At 40.0% G+C, this 26,660-nt stretch overlaps 1 protein-coding gene across 1 annotated transcript; it reads left to right on the top strand.

Annotated features, from left to right (window-relative positions):
• The first annotated feature begins 8,355 nt into the window (after positions 1–8,355).
• ANKS4B (ankyrin repeat and sterile alpha motif domain containing 4B) lies at positions 8,356–22,386 on the top strand. Its single transcript, XM_040458810.1, has 3 exons — positions 8,356–8,412; positions 11,681–12,050; positions 20,349–22,386. The coding sequence occupies exons 2-3, from the start codon at positions 11,887–11,889 to the stop codon at positions 21,436–21,438; spliced, it is 1,254 nt and encodes a 417-aa protein (XP_040314744.1). The 5' UTR covers positions 8,356–8,412; positions 11,681–11,886; the 3' UTR covers positions 21,439–22,386.
• Positions 22,387–26,660: the final 4,274 nt, after the last annotated feature.

Raw genomic sequence — 26,660 nt, 5'->3', positions numbered from 1 at the left:
GTTTTTAAGAGTCTCTTGTGGTTTGGCTACCTCCCTAACTTTTTTTTTTCCCCTTCTCCTCCCCCATGGTCTTCCGTTAAGTTTCTCAGGATCCACATGAGTGAAAACATATGGTATCTGTCTTTCTCTGTATGACTTATTTCACTTAGGCTACCACTCTCCAGTTTAATTCACATTGCTACAAAAGGCCATATTTCATTCTTTCTCATTGCCAAGTAGTATTCCATTGTGTATATAAACCACAATTTCTTTATCCATTCATCAGTTGATGGACATTCAGGCTCTTTCCATCCGATTCAGTGATCCGCTTCGGGAGGGGCCCTGCGGCAGCGGGAGGGAGTCAGACCCGCCGCTGGAGGGATGGATCCGCAGAAGCACAGTGTTGGGTGTTTGCGCGGTGCAAGCAAGTTTCCTGACAGGAATTGGTTCCCTTTGGGATTTTGGCTGGGGGATGGGCGAGGGAGATGGCGCTGGCGAGCGCCTTTGTTCCCCGCCAAGCTGAGCTCTGTCGTCCAGGGCTCAACAACTCTCCCTCCCGTTGTCCTCCAGCCCTCCCTCTCTCTGAGCAGAGCTGTTAACTTATAACCTTCCAGCTGTTAAGTCCCGCTTGCTGTCGGAACACACTCTGTCCAGCCCCTCCGCTTTTGCAAGCCAGACTCTGGGGCTCTGCTTTGCCAGCGGGCTGCCCTTCCGCCCCAGCTCTCCGTGTAGCGCTCACCGCCTCTCTGCCCTTCCTACCCTCTTCCGTGGGCCTCTCATCTACACTTGGCCCCAGAGAATCCGTTCTGCTAGTCTTCTGGCGGTTTTCTGGGTTATGTAGGCAGGTGTGGGTGGAATCTAAGTCCTCCTGCGCCGCCATCTTCCTTCGCGACTAATTTCATTAGCACTGTTTGTGCTAATGACTACAAGGTATTCCCTCTACTCTCTGAGTGGGTCTCTACCTGATGGTCCTGAGGTCACTTCTTACTTGCTCATCACCAGGCATTTCTTGAAGGGAGTTTTAAGTTGTTATGCATAACAAGGCAGTATTGTTGCCTCATTTGAGCATGTGCCCTCCTTCTGAAATACAGTTCTTATAAATAACAGTTTACAGTTCTTTTTCTTTTATGTTTACATATTTATTTTGAGAGGAGGGTGGAGGAGGGGCAGAGAGAGAATCCCAAGCAGGCTTCACACTGCCTAGACCCTGACATGGAGCTTGATACCAAGAAGCATGTGAGACCATGACCCGAGCCAAAATGAAGAGTTGGACGCTTAACCAACTGAGCCACCCAGGCATCCCAACAATTTACAATTCTTAAATTCCAAGCTTGCTTGCTGTCTTATTTTCTACAATATAAACATATTAAAAGACAACCTAAATGTCATCATCAGATTGTTAGGTAAGTATGAATATCTTCAAATTCTAAAATGCATCTGGATTCATGTGGATCTATGGATGGTAATATTAAAGATGACCACAATAAAATTGGAGTTTTGGAGTTGTATAATTAATGTTTTTATATTGTACTTAAAAAAAAGAAAAAAAAATCTGTGTATGTCTATACATTTTTGTGTCTGTGTATATAAATGTATATTTGAATTGAAAATACAGGAAGGATGGGGTGCCTGGATGGCTCAGTTGGTTGAGTATCTGATTCTTGATTTCAGCTCAGGTGATGATCCCAGGACCATGGGTTCGATCCCTGCATCAGGCTCCTCGCTGAGCATGGAATCTGCTTAAGATTCTCTCTCTCTCTCTCTCTCTCTCTCTCTGTCTCTCCCTCTCTCTCTCCCTCTCTCTCTCCCTCTCTCTCTCCCTCTGCCCTTCTCCCCTGCTTCCATGTGCGTGCTCTCTCTCATGGAAAAAAAGTCCAGGAAAGTATTTCCAGAGAGCTAATTGTGTTACCCAGCAGAAGAGACCATGCAGATATACAGGCAGTCAAACCCAGTCCAGCTATGCTGGCCATTTACAACAATTGTTGGTTCTGGTTTGTCTGTGCTCTTCTTCTACTACTGGTTATAAATATATGCACAATATCATCCATAGGAATACGGAGGTGGGGAACTCCTGTTTTACTGACTCTATTTTTTTTCTGTATTGATTGAGTTGTCTTGGTGACAAAATAACCAATTAAAATAATTTTAAAGTGCAAACAGAAGTAACAGTAAATCTGAGTGGTATTTAAGTGATCAATAGAAGGTATACAATCAAAGGCCCATGGGTTCAAACTTCATGATATAAAGGTATAGCACCCAAGTGAGTGGATTTGGTACGTGAGGCTTCCAAAGTCCATCTCCCTAATGTAAAATGAAGAAATTACACCTAAGAGGTTTAGTAACTTGCTCAAGATCTTACAGAAAGTTAGCAGCAGAGATCCAGTAAGGAATCAGGTCCTGATGTCCATTCCCAAGCTCTTTCTAATTCATTATGATTTTCCCTTTCTCTCTCTCTCCCCCTGTGTGTGTGTGTGTGTGTGTGTGTGTGTGTGTGCATGAGGAGGTGTTTTAAAACTCTGCTTCTCTTGCAGATCAGTTAGCTTTAGAAGTACAAGATGGCATTAATTAGAATTTAGCAGTATAAGATAAATAAGAAATCTAGAAACTTCTACTAGCTATGCTAATATAGCTTAAAATAGCTTTCAAATGTCAAATATGAATTGGACTTAGGAAAACAAGATAGATTATGTCAATGAGAATGTTCTTTAACATCATATGGTAATTCCTTTAACAGTGTAACTATACAATATTAATATCATTTTCCTCTTGGGATCTTTAGACAGATCCAAGTTGAATAAGCCTCTTGATAGTCATGGGCTCAGAAAGAACTAGAACAAAGGCATGCAAGACTTCATTGATCTGTAACTATAAAGATAGGGCAGTTTAGGTAAATGGATGACAGAGAAGGCTCAGAAGTTCTAAATAAAAACCCATTTATATAAAAGTATTAATACAGATTACTCCATAGCTAGTAAAGAGTGCAGTGGTTACCACAGAAATAGAGAAAAGGTTTTCTTGGCAATGCAGCACATTACTTTTAGTTGATAGAATATATGTTAAATATTAAAGTTCTGAAGCTGATGTCAATATTTGTTGTAAAAGTCACAATCTTCCACCCCTCCCTGTATTCCCATCCCTTGCAGTGTGCTTCGAGGTCTGTTTCTTCCTGTGTCTTCACTTCCCCCTTGAGTCTGGCTGGTTTGGTCAACAGAATGTGGTAGAACTGGCACTATGCCAGTTCTGAGCCCAGTTCTTGAGAGGCCTTGTACTTAGAGATAGATCCTCTAGCTTAACTTAAAATGAGATCTTTAGGGTGGGCCCTAATACAATATGACTAGTGTCTGTAAGAGAAGAGGAAATTTGAACAGAGATGTATACAGAGGGAAGACAATATGAAGACACAGAAGAAGATGGCCATCTATAAGCCAAGGAGAGAGGCCCCAAAAAAGATCCTTCCCTCATAGCCCTCAGAAGGAACCAACCCTGCTGACACTTTGATCTTGGACTTCTGACTTCCAGAACTGTAAGAAAAAAATTCTGCTGATTAAGCCACCGAGTTTGAGGTACTTTTTGGGGCAACCCTAGAAGACAAATACACATTCTCAGATTGAAAGACAACTCTGTGTGACTATAAAATATATACTCTTTTTACTGAACCATGATGAAGGATAGGACCAAAAAAACCCAAAAACCCAAAAAACAAAACAAAACAAAAAGCCAGTTCCTTGTTGTTACGGAGAAGAAAAATGCAAAGGAAAGAGAAGGTTTAAGAAAATGCAGTAATTATACATTTATGATTGACCTAAAGAAGGGAGAGAGTTCCTTCCTTTCTTTTTTTAATTAAAAAAATTTTTTTTAAACATTTTTATTTATTTTTGAGCGACAGAGTGTGAGCAGGGGAGGGGCAGAGAGAGAAACACACAGAATCAGAAGCAGGCTCCAGGCTCCAAGATGCCAGCACAGAGCCCAACGTGGGGCTTGAACCCACCAACTGTGAGGTCATGACCTAAGCTGAAGTCGGATACCCAACCAACTGAGCCACCCAGGCACCCCAAGAGTTCCTTCCTTTCTACTAGTAGTACTGCTACTTCTGCTTGACTTCAGCTTCTACTTCCAGTGGGACTACTACTAATTAACATTCATTGAGTACTGACTACAGACCATACATTGTGTGAAGTAACTAATTACTTGCATCAGCCCTGTGAATAATATTACTTGCAATAACTCTGTGGGGTTTTCTCTTCATTTTACTGGTGAGGAAATTGAAGCTCAGAAGTAATCTGCCCAAATTAATGGTGGGATTTAATTTCTGGGTTAGTGTCTGTCAGTCTCTGACTTAAGAATCTGTGTTCTTAGCTATTACCATACTAGGGCTTTGTTTCAACATAATGCATGCTGCTCACAGTTGCATAGTTTCCAGTCCAACTATCAGCTTTAAGAGTGGTGAATGGTTTTGATGGTATTTGATGACAGGTACCGTAACATCCCTCCTTTGTGGTAAATTCTATCTTGAAACAAAATGGCAGCTAATACAGGTTTTCCAGTGATCATTGTTCTTACAACTTTTATACGAATTTAAGCTTTGAGTGAGGACTTGGTCATATGATTTTATTGACTGAAATCTTCAATTCACAGAGCCAATAATAATTAGAAAGGAGTAAGGGCAAAAGAAAAAGGAAATTTGTCTAGATAACAAAGCCAGTTGATTCAAGTGCAGAATTTAAATTCGTAGCCCCTGCTTAGACTATCCAGTATTCACATTTTAAAGAATTTGTTTTTGGAAACCTTTATAAAACTCTCCACTGTTACAATGTAATGCCATCTGGGATTTAGCATTTATAAAATATGCAGTTAAGAGATGCCAAGAGATTCTTCATGCAAACCAGATGGTACAATAACAGCTCTGTCTGTGTTTTTGGCAGAAAAATAGGACTTTGAATGGCTTGAAACTTATGTGAATAAATTAAGCCCAATCAATACTTCAGGGACATTATAATTTCAATAGTCAACTTACCCACCTAAATATTTTCATAAATGTTTTCATTTAGAGAAGAAAAAAACAAAAGGGCAGACAGTGGTTCCTTTCATTGCCTCATGTTTGTATTTAACAATGTTTCTAAGAAAAACAACACCAGTGACCTTCAATGTGGGAAAGAAAGTTTCTCTGTATTTTGAGTGATATATGTGTTTAAATGAGAAGCAGGGTTGTTGAATCTCTTTTGAAGAGGAAAAATCCACATCAAATAGGTTGAAGAGTTTTGTTGCTGTGCTCAAGAGGAAAACGTACATAAATAACTAAGTGACATTTTCTGAGTAATGGACTTAAAAATGTCTTTACCTCAAATGGTTTGTTTCTCACAAACCTAAGTCCAGCACATACAGTAATGTGTTAATGACGCCTATTCTGTCCTTGCTTACTTCCTATAAGTTCCATGCAACAATAGGACTTCTGTAATCCTTTATAATTTTTTTTACTTTCTGTTAATCCTTTTATTTTCATTAAAATTCATAATAAGATGCTCATTAGATGAAACAATCTTGTTAAAAGCAACGTTCTGCTTGGATCTTTTCTTTTTCCTTATTAGGTAAAAATGTGCTTCCCTACCATACAAGTGAATTTCCTCTATAATTAGGCGTAAATAGCTTTGGAGAACAAATACAGGCTGCTTTTGAAAACCAGGTCTCTTGGGTTTAGGGGGCAATCTCGTTAATAAAAATAAGTGTTTCTGGGCTTCACATTGAATTTCTTTCCCAATTAGCAGTGAATGGTTTTTCAGAACAAGGAAGAAGTTGGGTTTCCACTTTGTTGGCATTGGTTTTTCTTGGGGGTAGACTGGAGGTATCAACTACCACTAATCTTTGTTCCTTCCATCTCTCTCTCTGGGCAAAGGAACACACAAGACTCTGTTTTATAGATAGATCAGAGTCCTATGTAAATTCTCCATCCAAGGGCTACTACTTCCTTTCATCCAGGATTAGACTCCATGGTAGATGGGACAGTTGTTTACAACATCAAGCTGTCAGGTGGCAGGAGAGACTGCAAAATTATAAACACAACAATGAAGAATGGACAATGCCATTGCTTTGTGGGGAGGAGGAGACCCTTTAGGGGGAGAATCTTTCTAAGTGTTGCCCCTGGGGGTGCCAATTAACCCTGTTTTCTCTGGGTCATTGGCAGAAAGAAGTGGTGTTTGGGTCTAAGGGACTCTCAAAGTGAAATGGTTAAATGCATGGGGTGTCAGGTAATAAATGAGTTTTTAAGAAAACAAAGGAGGAAATAAAGCCTACCCCCTCTGAACCTAAGTGGCAGCAGAGGGACATAGAAGTCACTAGCAAGAGTTTCTAAAGTTATTCTAATATTGCAGGTGTATAGGGAGGTGGGAGCAGGACAGGGTTGGTTACAACAGGAAGGTGATGAGCACCTGACTTACTCTGGATATTTAAATGGACATTTAAATCTGACCCTTAAAGTCTATCAACCAGTGTGTAGGGAAGATATTCTTTTCTGACCTTCAAAGAGTCCAATAGCATACTATTGGGACAGATTCAAATACTTATTTCCACAAGGCCAATACTGTCAAAACATACAGTCAAAAGCCACAATTGCCCCATAATTATCTAGACTCCTGATGAGCAGTTAGTGCCTAAATTATATGCAGATCTGTCTTAGGTATTTTCATTAATCTCTGCCCTTACCATCTCCTACCAGTTGTGTCTCTCCTTTGTACTTTGAGAAGTACAGTAGAAAATAAGAAAAGAGACCAATTACTAAGTTTTAGAGCTCTCTCTCTCTAACTGCACTCTTAGCCACAATCACATGGTTTCTTGGCTCTTCCAGTTTGTAAAACCATACTTCACAGTTTGCAAGGAATTCTATATCATTTCACCTTTACTACTATAAGTTTAGATGATAATATGGTCATGAGCAATATCCTCCAATTTTATTCACAAAGAAATGGAAACTCAAATAGATGCAGCAAGTTCTTCCAGAATATATGGACTTCAGGTCTTCTAGGTCTAATTTCAACCCTCTCTGTCAATCTCCTCTTGAGGGAATGGTGTAAGGAGGATCTTCAAGTTCAGGATCTGTTTCTGCTTCACCTCACCTTCCCAACACACTCTTCCTTTTTTTTTTTTTTTTAACGTTTATTTATTTTTGAGACAGGGAGAGACAGAGCATGAACAGGGGAGGGTCAGAGAGAGGGAGACACAGAATCTGAAGCAGGCTCCAGGCTCGGAGCTGTCAGCACAGAGCCCGACGCGGGGCTCGAACTCACGGACCGCGAGATCGTGACCTGGCTGAAGTCGGCCGCTTAACCGACGGAGCCACCCAGGCGCCCCCCCCAACACACTCTTCTTTTAAGGAAGGGGTTTTCCCAAGGAAATGCCAAAGGGTGCCAGGATATTTAAATACCATTTAAAAATATTAAAACAAACAGCTCAGGTGTCTTACCATTTCGCAGGAGAGTTTGAGTCCAAGTCATGAGTGCTCCTGGAGTTGAGAAACTCTTCCTTCTCCTCCATTTCTAACCCTTTTTCCTATATGAATGATTGCTCTGTCCTCCTTTATCTTTGCTTCCATCCTTATCTTTACCATTCTCCTTCTCCCCATCATTATCACATTATCTTTATCATCATCTTCATCTTGTAACAGACTCCTCGTTTGATTGGCACTTAGCTTTCTATAAGCTAATAATATAGTTTATAATTATATACACGATAATTAATCGATCTTTGAGAAGCCCTCTGTCAGATTATATATGATTTTCTATTTTAGAATATATTCATGAATGTAATTGTGTCTAAATTAAAGTAGCTCATGAAAAAATTAGTTGTTCTCACAGTATCCATAATATTTCCAAAAATATTCCAAAAATATCCAAAATATTTCACTCTCTGCAGTCTTAAAAAAATTCTTTTTCCCTCCTTACAAATAAATAATAGTGTCCTCCAGGTTGCTTCTACAGCTTCAACTGGTTCTCATAGAAACCAGAAAAAGGAACAAACATTGACTCTTGGAGCTAATTATCGTGAGAAACTTGCAGATGAAAGCTTTGTACTTTCTCAAAGTTGACAGATAATTTATCTTGGAATAAAGGCTTAGAGAAAAAGAGATAAGAAGAATAAAGAGTTATAGACTTTGAAAATAGATCTTCCTCACCTCAATTCCATGGACTATTATCCAAACATATTAAAGGTTTTGTAACAATATGGGAAATACTTATGGTGGATTAAAGAGAGGAAAAGACAATGCAAAAATGTATGTATTTGATGATAAAAACTATGTAAAATATATACTTCAAGAGAATATCTATACAGTTTATCAGTTGTATCGGATGAGGGGTTCTAATTTTATTGCTGTGTCTTCACAGGACATGGTCTGCATGAAATCTATCATTTGATACTTATTGAGGCCTGCACTGGTTTTATTAGGTGGGCAATTTTTTTTCCATATATGAAGTTTATTGTCAAATTGGTTTCCATACAACACCCAGTGCTCATCCCAAAAGGTGCCCTCCTCAATACCCATCACCCACCCTCCCCTCCCTCCCACCCCCCATCAACCCTCAGTTCTCAGTTTTTAAGAGTCTCTTATGCTTTGGCTCAAAGAGAGCTTTGGCTCTCTTCCACTCTAATCTCTTTTTTTTTCCCTTCCCCTCCCCCATGGGTTTCTGTTAAGTTTCCCAGGATCCACATAAGAGTGAAACCATATGGTATCTGTCTTTCTCTGTATGGCTTATTTCACTTGTCATCACACTCTCCAGTTCCATCCATGTTGCTGCAAAGGGCCATATTTCATTCTTTCTCATTGCCACGTAGTACTCCATTGTGTATATAAACCACAATTTCTTTATCCATTCATCAGTTGATGGACATTTAGGCTCTTTCCACAATTTGGCTATTGTTGAGAGTGCTGCTATAAACATGGGGTACAAGTGCCCCTATGCATCAGTACTCCTGTGTCCCTTGGATCAATTCCTAGCAGTGCTATTGCTGGGTCATAGGGTAGGTCTATTTTTAATTTTTTGAGGAACCTCCACACTGTTTTCCAGAGTGGCTGCACCAATTTGCATTCTAGGTGGGCAATTTTTATAAATATTTCTGTGTACTTGAAAAGAACACGCTTTTTCTATTGAGTATAGAGTTATATATACGATTGTTAAGTCAAGCTTTTAATTGTGTTCAAAAATTTTATATTTTTACTAATCTTTAACCTAATATGTGTGTGTGTGTGTGTGTGTGTGTGTGTGTGTGTGTGTGATATACAGAGGGTGAATTAACATTATCATTATATATATAATATTAAGAGTTAATTAAAATCTCCTACTGTGATTGTGGATTTGCTCTTTCTGTTCCAGTTCTATTATTTTTTGTTTTATCTATTTGGGGGCTATGTTATTAGGTACACACAAGCTTAGGACCACTATATTTTGTTGATGAATTGTTCCTTTCATCATCTCTCTTTATCCCTAGTAATTTTTTGGCTTAAACTATATTTTGTCTGATATAAATATAGATATACCATTTTTTGTCAGTATTTTCTTGATAAAACTTTTCCATTTTTTGCTTTCAATCTTTCTGCAATTTTATATTTTAGCTGTGTCTGTTGTGAATAAGATATAGCTGGGTCTTCCAACTGGTGAATTTTGTCCATTTACACTTATTTGTTTTACACAGATATTTGGACCATGTTTTTGGTCTTACATTGTGTTCTTTATTTGCACGAATTTTTCCATGTTTTCCTCCTTTCCTTAAGGTGGGAGTTTAAGTTATTGATTTGAGATATTTCTCTTTTTTTAATACAGGCATTAAAAACTGTTAATTTCTCCCCCAAGCTCTGTTTTATTTATTTTTACATTTTTTATTTTTATTTTACTTATTATCAAGTTAACATACAGTGTAGTCTTGGAGTAAAATCCAGTGATTCATCACTTACATATAACACCCAGGGCTCATCCCAACCAGTCCTATCCTTAATGCCCATCACCCATTTTCCCCACCCCTGACCCCCATCAACCCTCAGTTTATTCTCTTTATTTAAGAGTCTCTTATGGTTTGCCTTACTCTCTGTTTTTATCTTATTTTTCCTTCCTTTTCCCTATGATCATCTGTTAGGTTTCTCAAATTCCACATATGAGTGAAATCGTGTGATATCTGTTTTTCTTTGACTGACTTATTTCACTTAGCATAATACCCTCCAGTTCCATCCACACTGTTGCAAATGGCAAGATATCATTCTTTTTCATTGCTGAGTAGTATTCCACTGTGTGTGTGTGTGTGTGTGTGTGTGTGTGTGTGTGTGTATAACATCTTTTTTTTAATGTTTATTTATTATTTTTGAGAGAGAGAGAGACAGAGTATGAGTAGGTGAGGAGCAGAGAGAGAGGGAGGGGACACAAAATCCAAAGCAGGCTCCAGGCTCTAAGCTGTCAGCACAGAGCCTGACATGGGGCTCAAACTCATGGGCGGTGAGATCATGACCTGAGCCGAAGTCAGACACTTAACCAACTGAGCCACCCAGGCACCTCATATATACCACATCTTCTTAATCCATTCATCAGTTGATGGACATTTGGGCCAAGCTCTGTTTTAAAATTCTGAGATGTTGTGTCTTCATTTTCATTCAGTTCAAAATAGATCTGATAAAGGATTTTTGTTCAATATATATAAAGAACTTTTGTAACTCAATAATAAGATAATAACCCAGTGAGAAAAATGGGCAAACAATTTAATAAAGATAAGATGTAAGAATGGCTAATAAGCACATGAAAACGTGCTCAACATCATTAATCATTAGGAAATGCAAATTAGAACCATAATGATACCACTTCACATCCGCTAAGGATGGCTATAAGCAAAAAGGCAACAAAGGCTGCAAAGATATGGAGAAATTATCACCAATCATTGCTGGTAGAAATGTATAACAGTACAGTGACTTTGGAAAAACACTGGCAATTTCTGAAAAAGTTAAATATAAATCATCATGTAACCCAGCCATTCCGCTCTTTGCTATAAACCCAGGAGACATAAAGATATATGTCCACACAGACTTGCGTGTGAATGTTCTTAGAAGCATTATTCATAAAAACAAAAAGGGGAAACAATCTAAATGTCCATCAGCTATTGGATGAATCATGAACATTTGGTATATTTCTATAGTAGAATATTATTCAGCAATAAAAAGGAAGTACTGTTATATACTGAAAAATGAATGTACCTCAGAAAATTATGTGAAGCTAAAAAAAAACCCTAAACACAAAGACTATATATTTTATGATTCCATTTATATTAAATGCCCTTAAAAAGCAAATCTATAGAGACAGAAAGCAGATTAGTAGTTTCCTGGGGTTGGGAGAGGAAATGGGGATTAACTACAAATGAGTATGAGGGATATTTTGAGGGTGATAGATATGTTCTAAAATTGGATTGTGGTGATGCTTGAACCACTGTGTAAATTTACTATCATTGAATTACACACTTAAAAGGGGTGAATTTCATAGTGTGTAAATTATACCTCAATAAAATAGTTTCTAAAGTAGACCTCCCCAGTGAACTAGACTAGTTCTGAATTGTTTGGAAATTATTTTGTACATTCTGTGCCTAGATGACCAATACTACATTCAAGACATGCTAATGGACAGGAAAAATTAAATGTGGCTTAAAACACTCAAGAGGAGCCCCGCATTCCTTACTCTTCCAGGTCATGGCCATGCCAGAAAGGAAAGGTCCAAGTTCAGTGCTGTGAACCTTTCTGGCTGCCTTCCATGGAGGAGGCTGGAATGACCTTTGTCCTGAGGTGACACTCTTCCTTGTTACTGATTAACCAGCTTTGCAGGAAGGCTACTTCACCAACAACCTGATCTGCCTGGAGAGCAATATCTGGCTGGGCTTAGGTGGGCTGTAAAAATGTCCACTCGCTACCACCAAGCTGCTAGTGATAGCTACTTAGAACTTTTGAAAGAGGCTACCAAGAGAGATCTGAATCTTTCTGATGAAGATGGCATGACTCCCACACTCCTGGCAGCTTACCATGGGAATTTGGAAGCCCTAGAAATAATCTGCAGCAGAGGGTAAGTTCAACCTGATGGTTTCTACTGTAAACAGTGTTTATGGTAGGAGTTTACAGACAGCAGCAAGAGACAGGGAAGTCAGTGAAAATACTTTGTTCTTTATGGATTGTCTAAATAATTGTCTTTTTAGAGAAAAAGAGAAAACTGCCTAGAGATGCTCTTTTCACATTAAGAACTGGTACCATGGGGATGGCTCATCCCTTATGAGCCACACATAGAAAGATCCTGAACTCTAAGGCTTTGTTATCTGCTCAGGGCAGGGGGATGGGGGGGAGGATATTTTAATTTTGTGTCTTTAAAAATCTTTTACATAAGGGCATCTAAGTGGCTCATTCAGTTAAGCATCTGACTCTTGATGTCAGGTCAGGTCTTGATCTCAGGGTCATGAATTCAAGCCCCATATTGGGCTCCATGCTAGGTCTGAAGCCTACTTTAAAACAAACAAACAAACAAACAAACAAACAAACAAACAAACTTTTCCATGAAATTTAAATGGTTGGCTCTTAAAAAGAAATCACTGTTTTACTTGACTTTAAGATGTTAACTTTGATTGGAACAAATGATGCGTTGTTTTTTTTATCTATTCCATTAAAATCCACAGCCTTTTATTAATACACAACCCTAATGCAAGGCATGATTCTTAGATGAAATAGTTGGCTTTATAAGGGACCTTCAGCCTGTCTTATCTCTCTAGCTGTCAGATATATACACATGCATACACACTTCCCCCAAATTCTAATGCAGGAATTACCTATCTCTTCTTCTGCATGTTACCAGAAGGGCTAGGCAGTGTTGGCAACTATAACCCGATGGCAGTAAAGAAAGGAAAAAAGAACACATTAATAAAGGAGCTAAGTGAATCAATTTCAATTCAGTAAATATTTACTTTTACATATTTGCAATGTACCAGCAATTTTATTGGCCACTGGGGATGCTCTGATCAACAAGAGAGACCCAATTCCTCTCCTCATGGTGATCAGATTTGAGAGAGGAAGACAGAAATTAAATAAGTTAAGTCATAGATGATATTGGTTATAAAGGGGGGAAAGAAAGGGCACTACATAAATAACACAGGCATCTATCCCAAACCATAGAGTGAGGATAGGCTTTCTGGATCATTGAAGCTGTAACTTGAAAGGTGAGAAGAAGCTGGCCAGAAGATGGAAGGAAGAATGTTTCCCAAGTGAGAGCACTTTGCATTCTAGGCACTGAAGTTGAGTATGGCTGGATGCAGCTTTAATGGGGAGAGGCCAAGTTATAAGAAACGACCAGATCACAAGAGCCTTGTAAACTCTGTTTGGGAGTTGAACTTTATCCTAACGGCATGGGAAGTCATTGTCAGGTTTAAGCAGGGTAGCCACCTGGTAGATTTGTGTTTACAAAACTTGTTCAGGCAGCTGTGTAGCAGTCACAGAAAATGTTCAAGGGCTATTTTAATGGTTGAGATGAGAGATGAACTGGACTAGGGCAGTGGCAATGGCAATGGGGAGACAGGGATGGTTTGGAGTGGCAGTTTGGGTGTAGGATCAATTACAGTTGACTGGATGTTTTGGTGAGTAGAGGAAGAGGAAGGTAAGACCCCATGTTCCACCGTTGTGTTAAGTTGCCATGGAGTATATAGGCTGAAAAAAATATCTTGTACAGGTTTTCTTAGGCTCCCATATTGACCACAGCCAATTTTCAGGAACTGTGAGAGATCAATTGCCAGTTATACTTAAGGGAGTTAAAAAGGGAAATAAATTAAAAATTGAATTTAGAAGTTAATCAGTCATTGATCACTGACAGTGGATCATGTGGTAATTATTAATACCCAAACTCTGGCTTTGTTAAAAATTGTGTTCCTTTCTTTTCAAAATTTAAAGATGAAAAGCAATAATTACATGTGTTCTCCTACACTTGGAAGATGGCGCCAATTATACAAAATTTCATTTTGCCTTCATTGTGTATGTGAATTTTTTTTGTTTTAACCTAAGTTATCTTCCTCCCTGATTCTTCGAGGATACTTATTGCAAAATTTTACATCATATTACAAAGATAGATTTAATAAAGTAAAAATCAAACCAATTTTCACAGTCATTAACATTTGGGCTTATATCCTTCCAGACTTTTTCCTTTGAGAACATGTACATACACATACATTTTTCCCCCTGAAAAAAGGCAGTCATATTATACAAACTGTTCTGACACCTGCTTCTAATTATTTAACAATAGATTATGGATCATTTTCACTTTCAGTTTTTTATTTGCTCTTTGAAGTAGAAATCTATACCACTGGTGTTTTGTTTTGTTTTGTTTTGTTTTGTTTTGTTTTGTTTTGTTAATTAGAGAGAGAGAGAATTTGCCTGAATTTAGCCCAGGCAAACACTATAGCATCAATATTGGATTCAGCTAATCAAATGAGGGGAACCAGTTTGTGAACACCTGGGCAGATATGTGTAATGGTTCTATCAAGAATTATGAAAGACACCAAGGACTAAAAGACAGAGATTGGATTTAGAAGAGTGGGGAGAGGGGCAGATGGAGAGGGAGAGAAAGAGACAGAGAGAGAGAGAGAGAGGGAGAGAATCTTAAGCAGGCTCAGCGCAGAGCCTGATGTGGGGCTTGATCCCATGATCCTGGGATCATGAACTGAGCTGAAATCAAGAGTTGGACAGTCAGCTAACTGTGCCACCCAGGCATCCCATGCCACTGTTTTTTTAAAAATTTTTTACTGTTTTTATTTATTTTTGAGACAGAGACAGAGCATGAGCAGGGGAGGGGTAGAGAGGGCGGGAGACACAGAATCTGAAGCAGAGTCCAGGCTCTGAGCCATCAGCACAGAGCCCGACATGCAGCTCGAACCCACGGAGTGTGAGATCATGACCTGAACCGAAGTCGGACCCTCAAACGACTGAGCCACCCAGGCGCCCCATCATGTCACTGGTTTTTAATGACTATATGGTATTCTGTTTTTACGGTTTCATCATAATTTATTTAATCAGTTGCTTGTTCATAACACTTAAATTTGAATCCAGTCTTTCAACTGTTATTAACAAGTTGGGATGAACACCCTTGCTTACTCATCTTTACACAAGGGTCTAATATTTCCTTAGGATAAATTCTTAAAGGCAGAGTTATTGATTCAAGAGGGTGCTATGTTTTAAAAGCTTTTGGCACATAATGTGCCAGGAAATTTGAACTACTTTATGATTCCTCCAGCATTGTTCATTTTCCCATACTCCTGCCAAAACTGAGTATTACTGTTCTTTTTAATCCTTGCCTATCTGATGGGCAAGAAAATGGTAGTACATTGTTTTCATTTATATTTCTTTGATTATTAATAAGTCCAAATATTCCTTCTTATGTAGAAAAACATTTTTGAAAGACTGATTTTTTTTTTCTGAGAACAGCTTCACAAAAAACAAATTAACTTCAAAAGAGAAAAAATGATGTGGACCAGATGCTCAGAGTAAGTTCATATAAGCAAGTTGCCCATTTAGTGACTATAATACCAATCCGGTTTTAAAAATTACTGCCCAAATGCACTGACCTACAAAAAGGCAAGAGCAAAATGGGGATTATTTTAAAATCTCTTCTGTGAGTTTCTCTTTTGGAAAAAAGAAATAGGAAAAGAAACCAACCCAAGACTGAATTTAGCCTAGGCAAACACTATAGCGTCAATATTAGATTCAGATAATCAAACGACGGGGACCAGTTTGTGAATATCTGGGCAGGTATGTGTAATGATTCTATCAAGAAGTATGAAAGACACCAAAGACTGAAAGACAAAGATTGAATTTAGAAGTACTCCATGAGGGTCGCCTGGGTGGCTCAGTCAGTTGGGCATCCGGCGTCAGCTCAGGTCATGATCTCACAGTTCACAAGTTCGAGCCCTGTGTCAGGCTCTGTGCTGATGGCACAGAGCCTGGAGCCTGCTTTGGATTCTGTGTCTCCCTCTCTCTCTGCCCCTGTCCTGCTCATGCTCTGTCTCTCTCTCTAAGAAATAAATAAACATTAAAAAAAATATAAGGTCTCCATGAAATTTGTCATTAGAAAATATTTTAAGTTATACACAAATTTAGAAAGTTGCTTTATTTAAAAAAATTTTTTTAAAGTTTTTATTTATTTTTGAGAGACAGAGCACGAAGAGGAGAGGGAGACACAGAATCTGAAGCAGGCTCCAGCTCCAAGCTGTCAGCACAGAGCTTGTCGCGAGTCTTCAACTCACAAATTGCGAGATCATGACCTGAGCTGAAGTTGGTTGCTTAACCAACTGAGCCACCTTGGTGCCCCAGAAAGTTGCCTTAAAATAAAATAAACATTAAAAAAAATTAATTTTTGAGAGAGAGACAGAGACAGAGAGGGACCTGGGGGAAGGGTAGAGAAAGAGGGAGACACAGAATTTGAAGCAGACTCCAGGCTCCGAGCTATAGCACAGAACCTGATGCAGGTCTCGAACTCAAGAACTGTGGGTTCATGGCCTGAGCCGAAATTAAGAGTCAGATGCTTTGAAAAAAAATTTTTTAAATATTTATTTATTTGAGAGAGACAGTGTGAACAGGTGAGGGGCAGAGAGAGGGAGACACAGAATCTGAAGCAGGTTCCAGGCTCCAAGCTGTCAGCACAGAGCCCGACTTGGGGCTCGAACTCACAAACTGTGAGATCATGAAGAGTCAGATGCTTAACCAACTCAGCCATCCAGGCACCCAAGAAAGTTGCTTTTAAATAGAATTTTTATAAGTGGAAATAACTTAAATACGCTAGGGAAACTTTTAAATCATCTTACTGACAGTTTCATCTATAAATTTGGAATTTTGCATTTGAAATTTTCTTAGAACAAGACACATATTTGGGGTCATCTCAAGGTTTTCTTGATGTTCTTCCTTCCATCTTGAAAGGATCATAAGTTCCAAAGCATGTAGATTTAACCTAAACTCCTTAAGACCCTGAACATCCCCACCATAGCTCACTCCTCTCAGTAATTTCTTTTTTAACTTATACAACCCAATAGTTTCAAGCAAATTTAACCAGTATGTTTTTATTTATGTTTATAGTACCATCTTGGATGTTTTTACAATCCCTCTTTGATGTCTAGACTACTTAAGGAGTCTTTTGAATATGGTGCTTGGTTAAAATAAATAAAATGTAAAACGACATCTTTGGGGGTGAGGCACTGTGCCCCCCTAAGATACACAACTGCACTAAGACTGAAAGAGGTTTTCTTTGATCCAAAACAATTAAATCAGGCATACTGAGCAGACCTCTTGGAAGTAGCAGCCCGACAGAATGGTCTTATTTAATATTTGCTTTCCTTAGATTAAATTTCACTTTCTTTCCTCTTTGCACTGATTTCCCTTGCCCCATCTCCATGCACTCTGGTCAACCGAAATATACTCCTGGTTCCTCAGATATGCCATGTTTAACATCACCCATATGTGCATCTGTTCATGCTGTTCTCTGCTCAGAAGGAGGTTACCAACTGCCAGAGTATGGGCTGGATCCAGTCCAAAACTGTGTTTTATTTGGATTTCACTGTATTTTTCTTTTAAATTGGAGCCAACGTTTGAAATTCAAAAAATTCCACATGAAATCCTGGATGTCTGGCTTTATGTGGAAAATGGAAGCCCTGGCCAAATTGTGCCTGCTTTTATTCAAGGTAGCAGTCAGCTGCTGCTGAGCGACAGCTATCCTTTCTCATTGAAGTTCACACTCAACTATGACTTTGTTGAAAGAACAAGCTTGGCTCCATTCAGCTGCTTAAATGACCTGCTTGGTTTCTTTAAGTTGAGTCTGAGACTTCTCTAGGAGATGTGATACAAAGGACAAAAAGACACAGGCTTGGCCCTCTGAGGCATATTATCTCATTAGGGAGTTGGGACATAAATATTGGGCAAATTAAGTACGACTATAAGTGTTAAAAAGTAGCAAGAGCTAGGGTGCCTGGGTGGCTCAGTCAGTTAAGCGTCCGACTCGATTTTGGCTCAGGTCATGAGCTCATGGTCACGAGATGGAGCCTCATGTCGGGCTCCACTCTGAATGCAAAGCCTGTTTAGGATTCCCTCTGTCCCTCCCCTGTGCTCTCTCTCTCAAAATAAATAAATATTTAACAAAAGTCACAAGAGCTATTATAATGCTGTGGGGAAAAATAAATATATGAAATTTGGGATTATGAGTTTAGGGAAAAGGGAAATGATAATAGGTAATATTTGTTTATTGAGTATTCACTATGGACCAAGCACTTTTCTAAGGCTTTCTGTTAACTTATTCACATAGCAACTCCATGAAAATTATTCTCACACTCATTCAGATGAGGACACTGAGTCCTCAGTGAGTTAAGCTTGAGGCCTCATAGCTGGTAAAGTAGAAAAACTTGAGGTCTGTTAACATAAGACTATATTGTGCTGGAGACCGTTAGGCCTGGAGGCAAGCCTGATCCAAAGTATGCTGCCTGTGTAACAGGCTTAAATCAGTTAACCATTCTGAGCCTCATTTTACCCCTCTGATAATTATCCTGGTCTTTCTTTAAGAAGGAGATGGTGATGGTGGGTGGTGGTGATGGTGTTGAAAGTATAAACCTTCACAACTGAAAAGCCTGAGGAGACCAAGGCTTTCCATGGAGGAGTTACAAATCCGATTCATCAAATTACTGGACATTGGTTAGGCTCTGTTAACTAGCACAGCTCTTCTCAATCTGCAGGGAACTTACATATCACCTTGGGATCTTGTTAAACTTCGGATTCTGATTCAGGAATTCTGGGCTGGAGTCCAAGATTCCGCATTTCTAGCAAACTAGCAGCTGCAGCTGCTACTACTGATCCAGGGACCAAACTTTGAGTAGCAAGCAACAGAGGAAGGGTCACAGGGCATTGATGTGGCTGTTGCAAGTGCACGGATTGTCTCTCCTGTTTCCACATCCTACTCACCAAGAATGTCAAGAGGCCTTCTCAGAACCTGTCTCCTATCCTTCCATGGGTCCAGACTGGGGAAAGTTTAGAGGGATCCTGGTTTGGGGGTGTAGTCTAGGGTGAGGGAAGAATCCCTCTTAGTACCTGTATTATCAGAGTCCTCATCAATGGCTTGGGCTTGGGGCCAGAGCCATATTAAACAACATGACTGCCAGTAACTCACAATCTCATAGGGGGAGTGGGGTTGTGGCCTGGGGCAAGATTCCAGTAGGCATTAATTCATCCCACAAATCTTTACTGAGCACCTACCGCATGACTGTTTCTATGCTGGCATGGGGTCTCTGGCCTTAATCCCATCTGATAGTACCCTCAATTACACCACAAGCCGTTGCAGAACTGATCGCATATATGACACTGTAATTACATGGAAGTAAGTTGGGGAATCAATGGATATGTTCTACCCTTTGTATGAATAATGGTTGTAGTAGATACTGTTTGGTACCTACACAATATCCATTCTCCTCTTCTTTCTTGCTGGTGGGAACCCAGTTCTGTTCAGTTCTTTATTTTCCTACATGTGACTCCAGTGTGGTAACACTGTTAGAGTGGGAATGAGCTCTTACCAGCTCATGAGAGATGATTGCTAAATTTTCAGGAAGTTTCAGTCTGTTAAACAGTCATTATTAAAAATAAGGTTATTTAACCTATCAGTTAATAAATTATATTTTTAAATACTCAAAACTTCTCACTTCCTAATTATTTAGTGCATTTTACTGTTAACTATGTTCTTAAGATTTTGCACATCTGCAGTATCTACATATATGGTGGGAATAATTTATAACAGTGTGTTACTGTACATCTCTTCCAAACTGTGTCCAGTAATATCACATTAGTAGCTTGAATTTTGCCATGATGGGTGTATGTACAACACAAAAATTGGCACATGCCATAAATCAGAGCTTTGATCTTTTTCTTGGGTAAGCCAGTTGTTAAACATTTACAAGTATGCCACTGGGTAATCTTATCCCTAGCTTCAGGGAAAATTTTTAATTGGCCTAAGTTATAGTAGTTCTATTTCTCTTCCTATAGACATGTGATCCAATTGGGAACAATGAGACATGAAAGTGGCTTTTTTGGGGGGAGGGGGATGTTTCTTGGAAAGCTTTTCTTCTAAAAAGGAAGCAAATGGTAGAGATGGGCTCTTTCTGTTTCTGGCCATGTTGATTTCTCTATGTGTTTAGACTTTCACAAGTTATAACCAATGCCAAGGCAGGATTAACATGTATTTTGTTCATCTTGGTTTTATTTATTTATTTATTTATTTATTATTTATTTATTTATTTATTTATTTATTTATTTTGGACCTCATGTTCTAAGAAACAAAACTTATGTGTATTTTTGATATTTTTTCTAGAGGGGACCCTAATAGATGTGACATCTGGGGAAATACTCCCTTGCATTATGCAGCCTCCAATGGTCATACCCACTGTGTTTCATTCCTGGTCAACTTTGGTGCCAACATCTTTGCCCTGGACAACAACTTACAGTCTCCACTGGATGCTGCTGCTAGCAGAGAGCAGAATGAATGTGTTGCTCTCCTGGATAAGGCTGCCACTGCCCAGAACATCATGAGCCCCAAGAAAGTTACCAGGCTGAAGGAGCAGGCTCAGAAGAATGCCAGGAGGCAGATCAAAGAGTGCGAGAGGCTCCAAGAGAAGCACCAACATAAGATGGCTCGCACCTATAGCAAGGAGGAATCTGGGACTCTTTCTTCTTCCAAGGCTACTTTCTCCAGGTCATCCCTTTCAAATGCTTCTGCTTCTGGTACATTTGGGTCAGCAACTAAGGGCATTAAAGACACCTTCAAGATAAAGTTCAAGAAGAACAAAGATACAGAAGAGCTGGTAGGGAAGGAGAGCAGAAGTGGGCAGAGGAATGTGATGGAAGTGTTCAGAGAAGAGGAGGAAGACACATTCTCCCAGGACTTCAAAGAGAAGCTCCATTTCTCAGCAAAGGAGGACGGAGGTGTGCAGCACGAGTCCATTCTTAACCGTCCGGGTCTAGGCAATATTGTTTTTAGAAGGAACAGAATATTAAGTCCCGAAGACCTCTCAGACAGCAAGAGGGTGTTGGGATTTCAGATGCACAGTGAATTGCTTCAGAGACAAGGAGCAGCAGAGGCTGAGGAAGCTGAGGCTAACAAAGAGGGAGTGGAAAACAGCCATGAAGATGATTTGCCTTGGGATGAGGATGAAGTGGAGTGGGAGGAAGATGTGGTTGACGCTACTCCTCTGGAAGTATTTTTGCAGTCCCACCACCTGGAAGAATTCCTTCCCATTTTCATGAGAGAGCAGATTGATCTAGAAGCTCTGTTACTTTGCTCTGATGAGGATCTTCAGAGTATACAAATGCAGCTTGGTCCCAGGAAGAAAGTTCTTAATGCTATAAATGGAAGGAAGCAGGTGCTACAACAGCCTGGGCAACTGATTGACACCAGCCTCTGATGGATTATTGGGTCCACAGGGTGAACCTGCAGCAATGGGGCAATGCTGTGGCCCACTGGAAACCCTCCAGTCAACACCCTCTCTATGCCCAATGCCAGGCCACTGGGAATTGTTCCTAGGGTTTTGGAAATGCGCTCCTAAGAAAGAGGCCCAGACTGTAGTCTGAGAAATATTCTGTACCTGTCCAAAAAACCACCAGTGACCAACTCAAAGAGATCTGGGAATACAAAAATGCAATTTTCTCTCTAACTATCTTTTTGATATTTTTGAATATAGAAAGGGTTAAATGAATGGCAGACAAGGGAAAATCTCTTTAATTTTCCAACTCTGAACTTAAAAATTATAATCTCTTGTCACACAAGCATGCTGCTTACTTTCTCATCCTTAGAGCCTGGGGATTCCAACTCCAGTTCTGTCCTGAGCTCTATGACTTTGTCTGTTGGAAGAGATTTGAGTTCTTCCGTTGGCCTGAGGCTTCATGTCCAACTTAAATGTGTTTAACCCCTCAACAGATGTTTACATGTTTATAAGTAATGGAAATGGGTTTATAATATTCCTGCCTGGGAACAGAGGCAGAGCAGCATGTAGGGAGAGTGAAGAAAGAAATAGAATACCAGGTACCTGATGTAATATGAATCGTATCTCCCTAAAATTTGTATGTTGAAGCTTTATGCCTCAACATAACTGTATTTGGAGATCAGACCATTAGGGATGTGATTAAAGTTAAATGATGTCATAAGGGACACAGATGGATGGTGTCCTTATAAGAAGAAGAGACACTCAGGGTTGCACACACACACAGAAGAGGCCACATGGGGACACAGCAAGAAAACAGTCATCTGCAAGCCAAAGACAGATGCTTCAGAAAAACCAAACCTTCCAATACTTTGATCTTGCACTTCCAGTCTTCAGAGCTGTAAGAAAATAAATTTCTGTTGTTTAAACCACCCAGTCTGTGGTATTTTCTTATGGCAATCTTAGCAGACCAAGACTAAGGAGTGGAGAGAAAATAAGGATGCCGAGAAAAAGTCTGGACTGTTTCATGATTTTTCTCAAGGTAAGTGCCTTCTGAAACTTAAAAGAAGGCGGGGAGTCTAGGTCATTTGTAGGGAAAAGTTGATTATAAAAGGAAATGTTACATTTTTATGTGCATGTACATATCTTTTTTTATGTGGTTTAAAAAAATTTTTACTACTTTTTTTATTTTTGAGAGACAGAGAGATAGAACATGAGAGGTGGAGGGGCAGAGAAAGAGGGAGACAGAATCTGAAGCAGGCTCCAGGCTCTGAGCCGTCAGCACAGAGCCCGATGCAGGGCTCAAACCCATGATCTGTGAGATCATGACCTGAGCCGAAGTCCGATGCTTAACCGACTGAGCCTCCCAAGAGCCTCTATTATGTACATATCTTTTATTTATTCTTGTCTGTCACCATGGCCACATGTCTGAATATGTGTAAGTTCTACGATATAAACTGGCAGCATTGCAGCTGACATTTTTGAATGGCTGTCCCAATTCAGATTGAAACCCTACTGAACAGCTAAGCTTCCTTGGATTTTTATAGCCAGACTTACATCAAGTGGAATTTACTATTGACTGTGTGTATAATACAGAAACAGCTATTCATCTTCAGCATGGTTCCTCATGCACATCTGTTTGGGTTATTTCAAGAGGCACCCATGGAGATGATAAGCTTCAGGAGGGTACAGATGTGTAAATCTGATGAACAATTGGCTCATTCTTCCTCAATGGATAGATTCAGAAAGATTGTCAGTCATGGAATAAATATGCTGCACTAGGGGATGATCATGTTTACAAATACTGCATTTTGTTGGTCTGGAATAGACTGAAGCTGTATTTGCTTTCAAAAAGTGTGCACAAAAGCATTTGGCACATGAAAGAAACCCAGATAAAGTTTGTTGTGTCTGAGTCTGCGTGTATTAGTACTTCATTATTGTAGATGCCAGGATCCTCTCTCCACTTATTCTCCAGAATCTGCCTAATGAGACACTGGTTCCTAGGATATATGAGAAGTATAAGTCACCGGGGTTGGGGGGCGGGGAGGAAGTGCTGCTGTTAACAAAAAGGATGAGTTCTAGTAGTACTTTGTACATGACTGTCAGAGGTTAAAAGTAGTATAGAAAGCCTGGCGATACATTGTAGCAAATGAGAGGCTGTGTGAGGTGGTACAAAGAATTGTGAGCTGGAAAACTGCATTGCTGCCTGGATAGAATATCACCTTACGGACGTGGAAAGATACCTCTTTGGGAGAATGAGAAAAGGCAGGTCAGTGGAAATATTACTGGAACTCTCTGCCTTAAAGGATTTCATTCAAAGTGCTTCGTGGGAGTTCCTCATTTCCAGCTGGAATTCTCCATGCTAGAGAATTCTTCTTTCTACTGGAGGGGCAGCATTTGGCTCAGAAAATACAGGAAGGAGGATGTTTGTTTGTCCAGTAGAACTAGAAGCTCTCACCATGACCATCCCCTTGGACTTCATGTCAATTTTGCGATGAGAGAAGGGGATATGATTTTGAAGGACATGTGGATTGTAAAATGTCACATGAAAATGCCATCCAAAACTGCTGGGTTAAAAAGAAGGGACCAAACCTAATCCGTTTCTGTTATCACGTGAATAATCATAAACCTCTGTGAGGCCACAATGGGTTGTCAGAGTTGCATTTTTTTCGACAGCTGAATTTTATTTTTATTAAGGTAACCCAGCTTATAGGCTCCATCGGCTCATCTACCATTCTCTGAACATCCCCTGTTGTTCCATTTAAAGGGTAGATACCATGTCTGCAATTATCACAAAAATTAGATCAAAATATATGAACGAAACAGTGAGAATTACCTTCGGTCTTATATATCAGGGAGCAAAGAAGTTGAATTAAAAGTTTCCCCCTACTGAGAACTCTGCTACGCCTACTTCCCTATTGGAGAAGCCATGTTCTGCCTTACAATGTAAGCTCCTTGGAGACAGGGAGTTTTCTCTGTCCTATGTTCACTGACATATCCCTTGTACCAAATTCTGGTCTGTCATATAGCAGATGGTCACTATTTATTGTTGCATAACTAGATGGGAGGCCTCGGCTGGAGGCAAGATGCAAATTATGCTGGGCTGTTGATTCCTAGGAGTTTCACTGAATGTAGTGTCTCACATGGCATCTAAGGGTCAGGGTGGGTTATGTGACGTCGAAAGGAGTGACTCTGAAAGGAAAAACTTTCTCCCCATTGCACAAACCATTCTCAATCCATCTTCTGCCTCAAGTGTAACTTAGTTGTAGTCATCAGTCACGTTGGACAACTCTCACCTCTTTTGGGGAGACATTTGCTATTGGGGATCTCACCAGGCACCTTTATGCTCTTCTTGTGGGCTCTTGGCCTCTTATGAATTATTTACAGAATCAGTATGTGAATGTTCTCCCAACTTATCATGAAGGATATAGCCTCTCCATCATGCCACATTGCTGTAAAAAAGTCTTATACCATATTATAAAAGGTTATAACTGTTATAAGAATTCTAGATGTTTCAAACTAAATGAAACAAGAGAGGCCTAAGTGAGGAAGCTAGAGCAGTATAAATGCCTTGTCTAGAGACAGACTGGAAGATTATGAGCCTGGATGAGTTTAAATACTCACTGTATTCAGACCTCCATCCCTTAAACTAGATGCTTATCCAGTGCTATCAAACTCCCTAATGCCCTTGGTTCTCTCTCTGTCTCCCTCTCTTTGTAGTCGAACATAAAAGTCAGTGAGAAATAAAAGAAAGAACATTTCACTGAAGGAGTTTGGTGTGTCAAACACATATCGTGCTTATATCTCAGGCCGTCAGGCTATACACATCAATTGTATGCTTACAATTCCAAAATCTGAGTAACCAACCCAGACCATTGTTTTGAGCTCCAAATCCGTAAGCCCGAGTGCTTATCTGACGTCTCCCCTTGAATGTCTCACAGGTACCTCAAACTCAATATGCCCAGAACTAAACCCATCTTCTCCCAAGTCGGTGATTCTTAACTGGGATAATTTTGCCCCAGGGACCTCTGGCAATGTCTACAGGCATTTTTCATTATCGTGACTTGGGGGCCAGGGGTTGATACAGGTATCTAGTGGCTAGAAACAAGGAATGCTAAACATCCTACCGTGCATAGGACAGCCTCCTACAACAAAGAATAATCTGAACCCAAATGTTGATAATGCAGAGACCGAGAAACCCAGGGCTCTATCTATTCTTCCTCTTTTGAGAATGGCATACTTAACAAGCCTCTGATCTCATCTCTGGCCCTTCCTCTCTCTCTCTCCTAATTGCAGCCACACCAGGTTTCCTGTAGCTTCCTGAATATAGTGTGCCTCTCCTATGCCTGTGCCCCCGCACACAATCATCCCTCCTCCTGGGAAATCCTTCCTCCATGTAGCCATCTCTCTTGGGAGACTCACCCTCTCTGCCTGCCACTAGTCTGGGTTGGACCCTGTAGCTGTGCAGGCCACCTTCTGTTTAAACTCCAGAACCTCTCTCTGCTATTCTCCACCTTCCTCTGTGTCCCATTGGTGACCTCCATGGACTCTCCCTGGACTTCTGATTGGGTTTGGCCAGTGGGAGGCACCATCAAGAGACCAGAGAGTGGGAGGAAAGAGGGGCTGAGACATTTACTCCACCTCTCATTTCCTTGTGGGGCTGTGGCTGCCTCCCTTCATCCAAGCCCACAGCCCCTGTCTGCCCTAGCTCCAGTGCTTGCTGGGTTCCCTAACTGCTCATGCCAACTCAGCGAGTGGTGGTGGCAGCTTCCTACTGTGGCTGGCCTTGGCATGCTTCACTGTCCCCTCTGCTTCCTGTAACTCTCCCCTCTCCTTTCTTAAAGTCCCTTCATTGAATTCTCTTCGGTCACCCCTGTTCCTGCTGGGACCCTGACTATATGTTCCTGTAACACTGAAGCATGGTACTGTAATCATCTTTTTACATCTCTCTTTTCCTAGACTGTGTGCTTTTGGGGGTAAATACTGCTTGTTTAAAAAATTGAAGTATAGTGGACATACAATATTAGTTTCAGGTGTACAACATAGTGGTTCAATAATTATATACTTTATGAAATGCTCAACCATGATAAGTATAGTTACCATCTGTCACCATACATTACTACAATATTATTGATTATTGATACTATAATAATATTGCTGTACTTTTCATCCCCACAACTTATTTTATAACTCAAAGTTTGTATCTC

This window comes from Herpailurus yagouaroundi, unplaced genomic scaffold (genome assembly GCF_014898765.1).
Source record: "Herpailurus yagouaroundi ecotype Mexico unplaced genomic scaffold, PumYag 222, whole genome shotgun sequence".
NCBI lineage: Eukaryota > Metazoa > Chordata > Mammalia > Carnivora > Felidae > Herpailurus > Herpailurus yagouaroundi.
The sequence above is the reverse complement of the archived record's forward strand: the minus strand, read 5'-3'. Positions and strand labels throughout refer to the sequence as shown.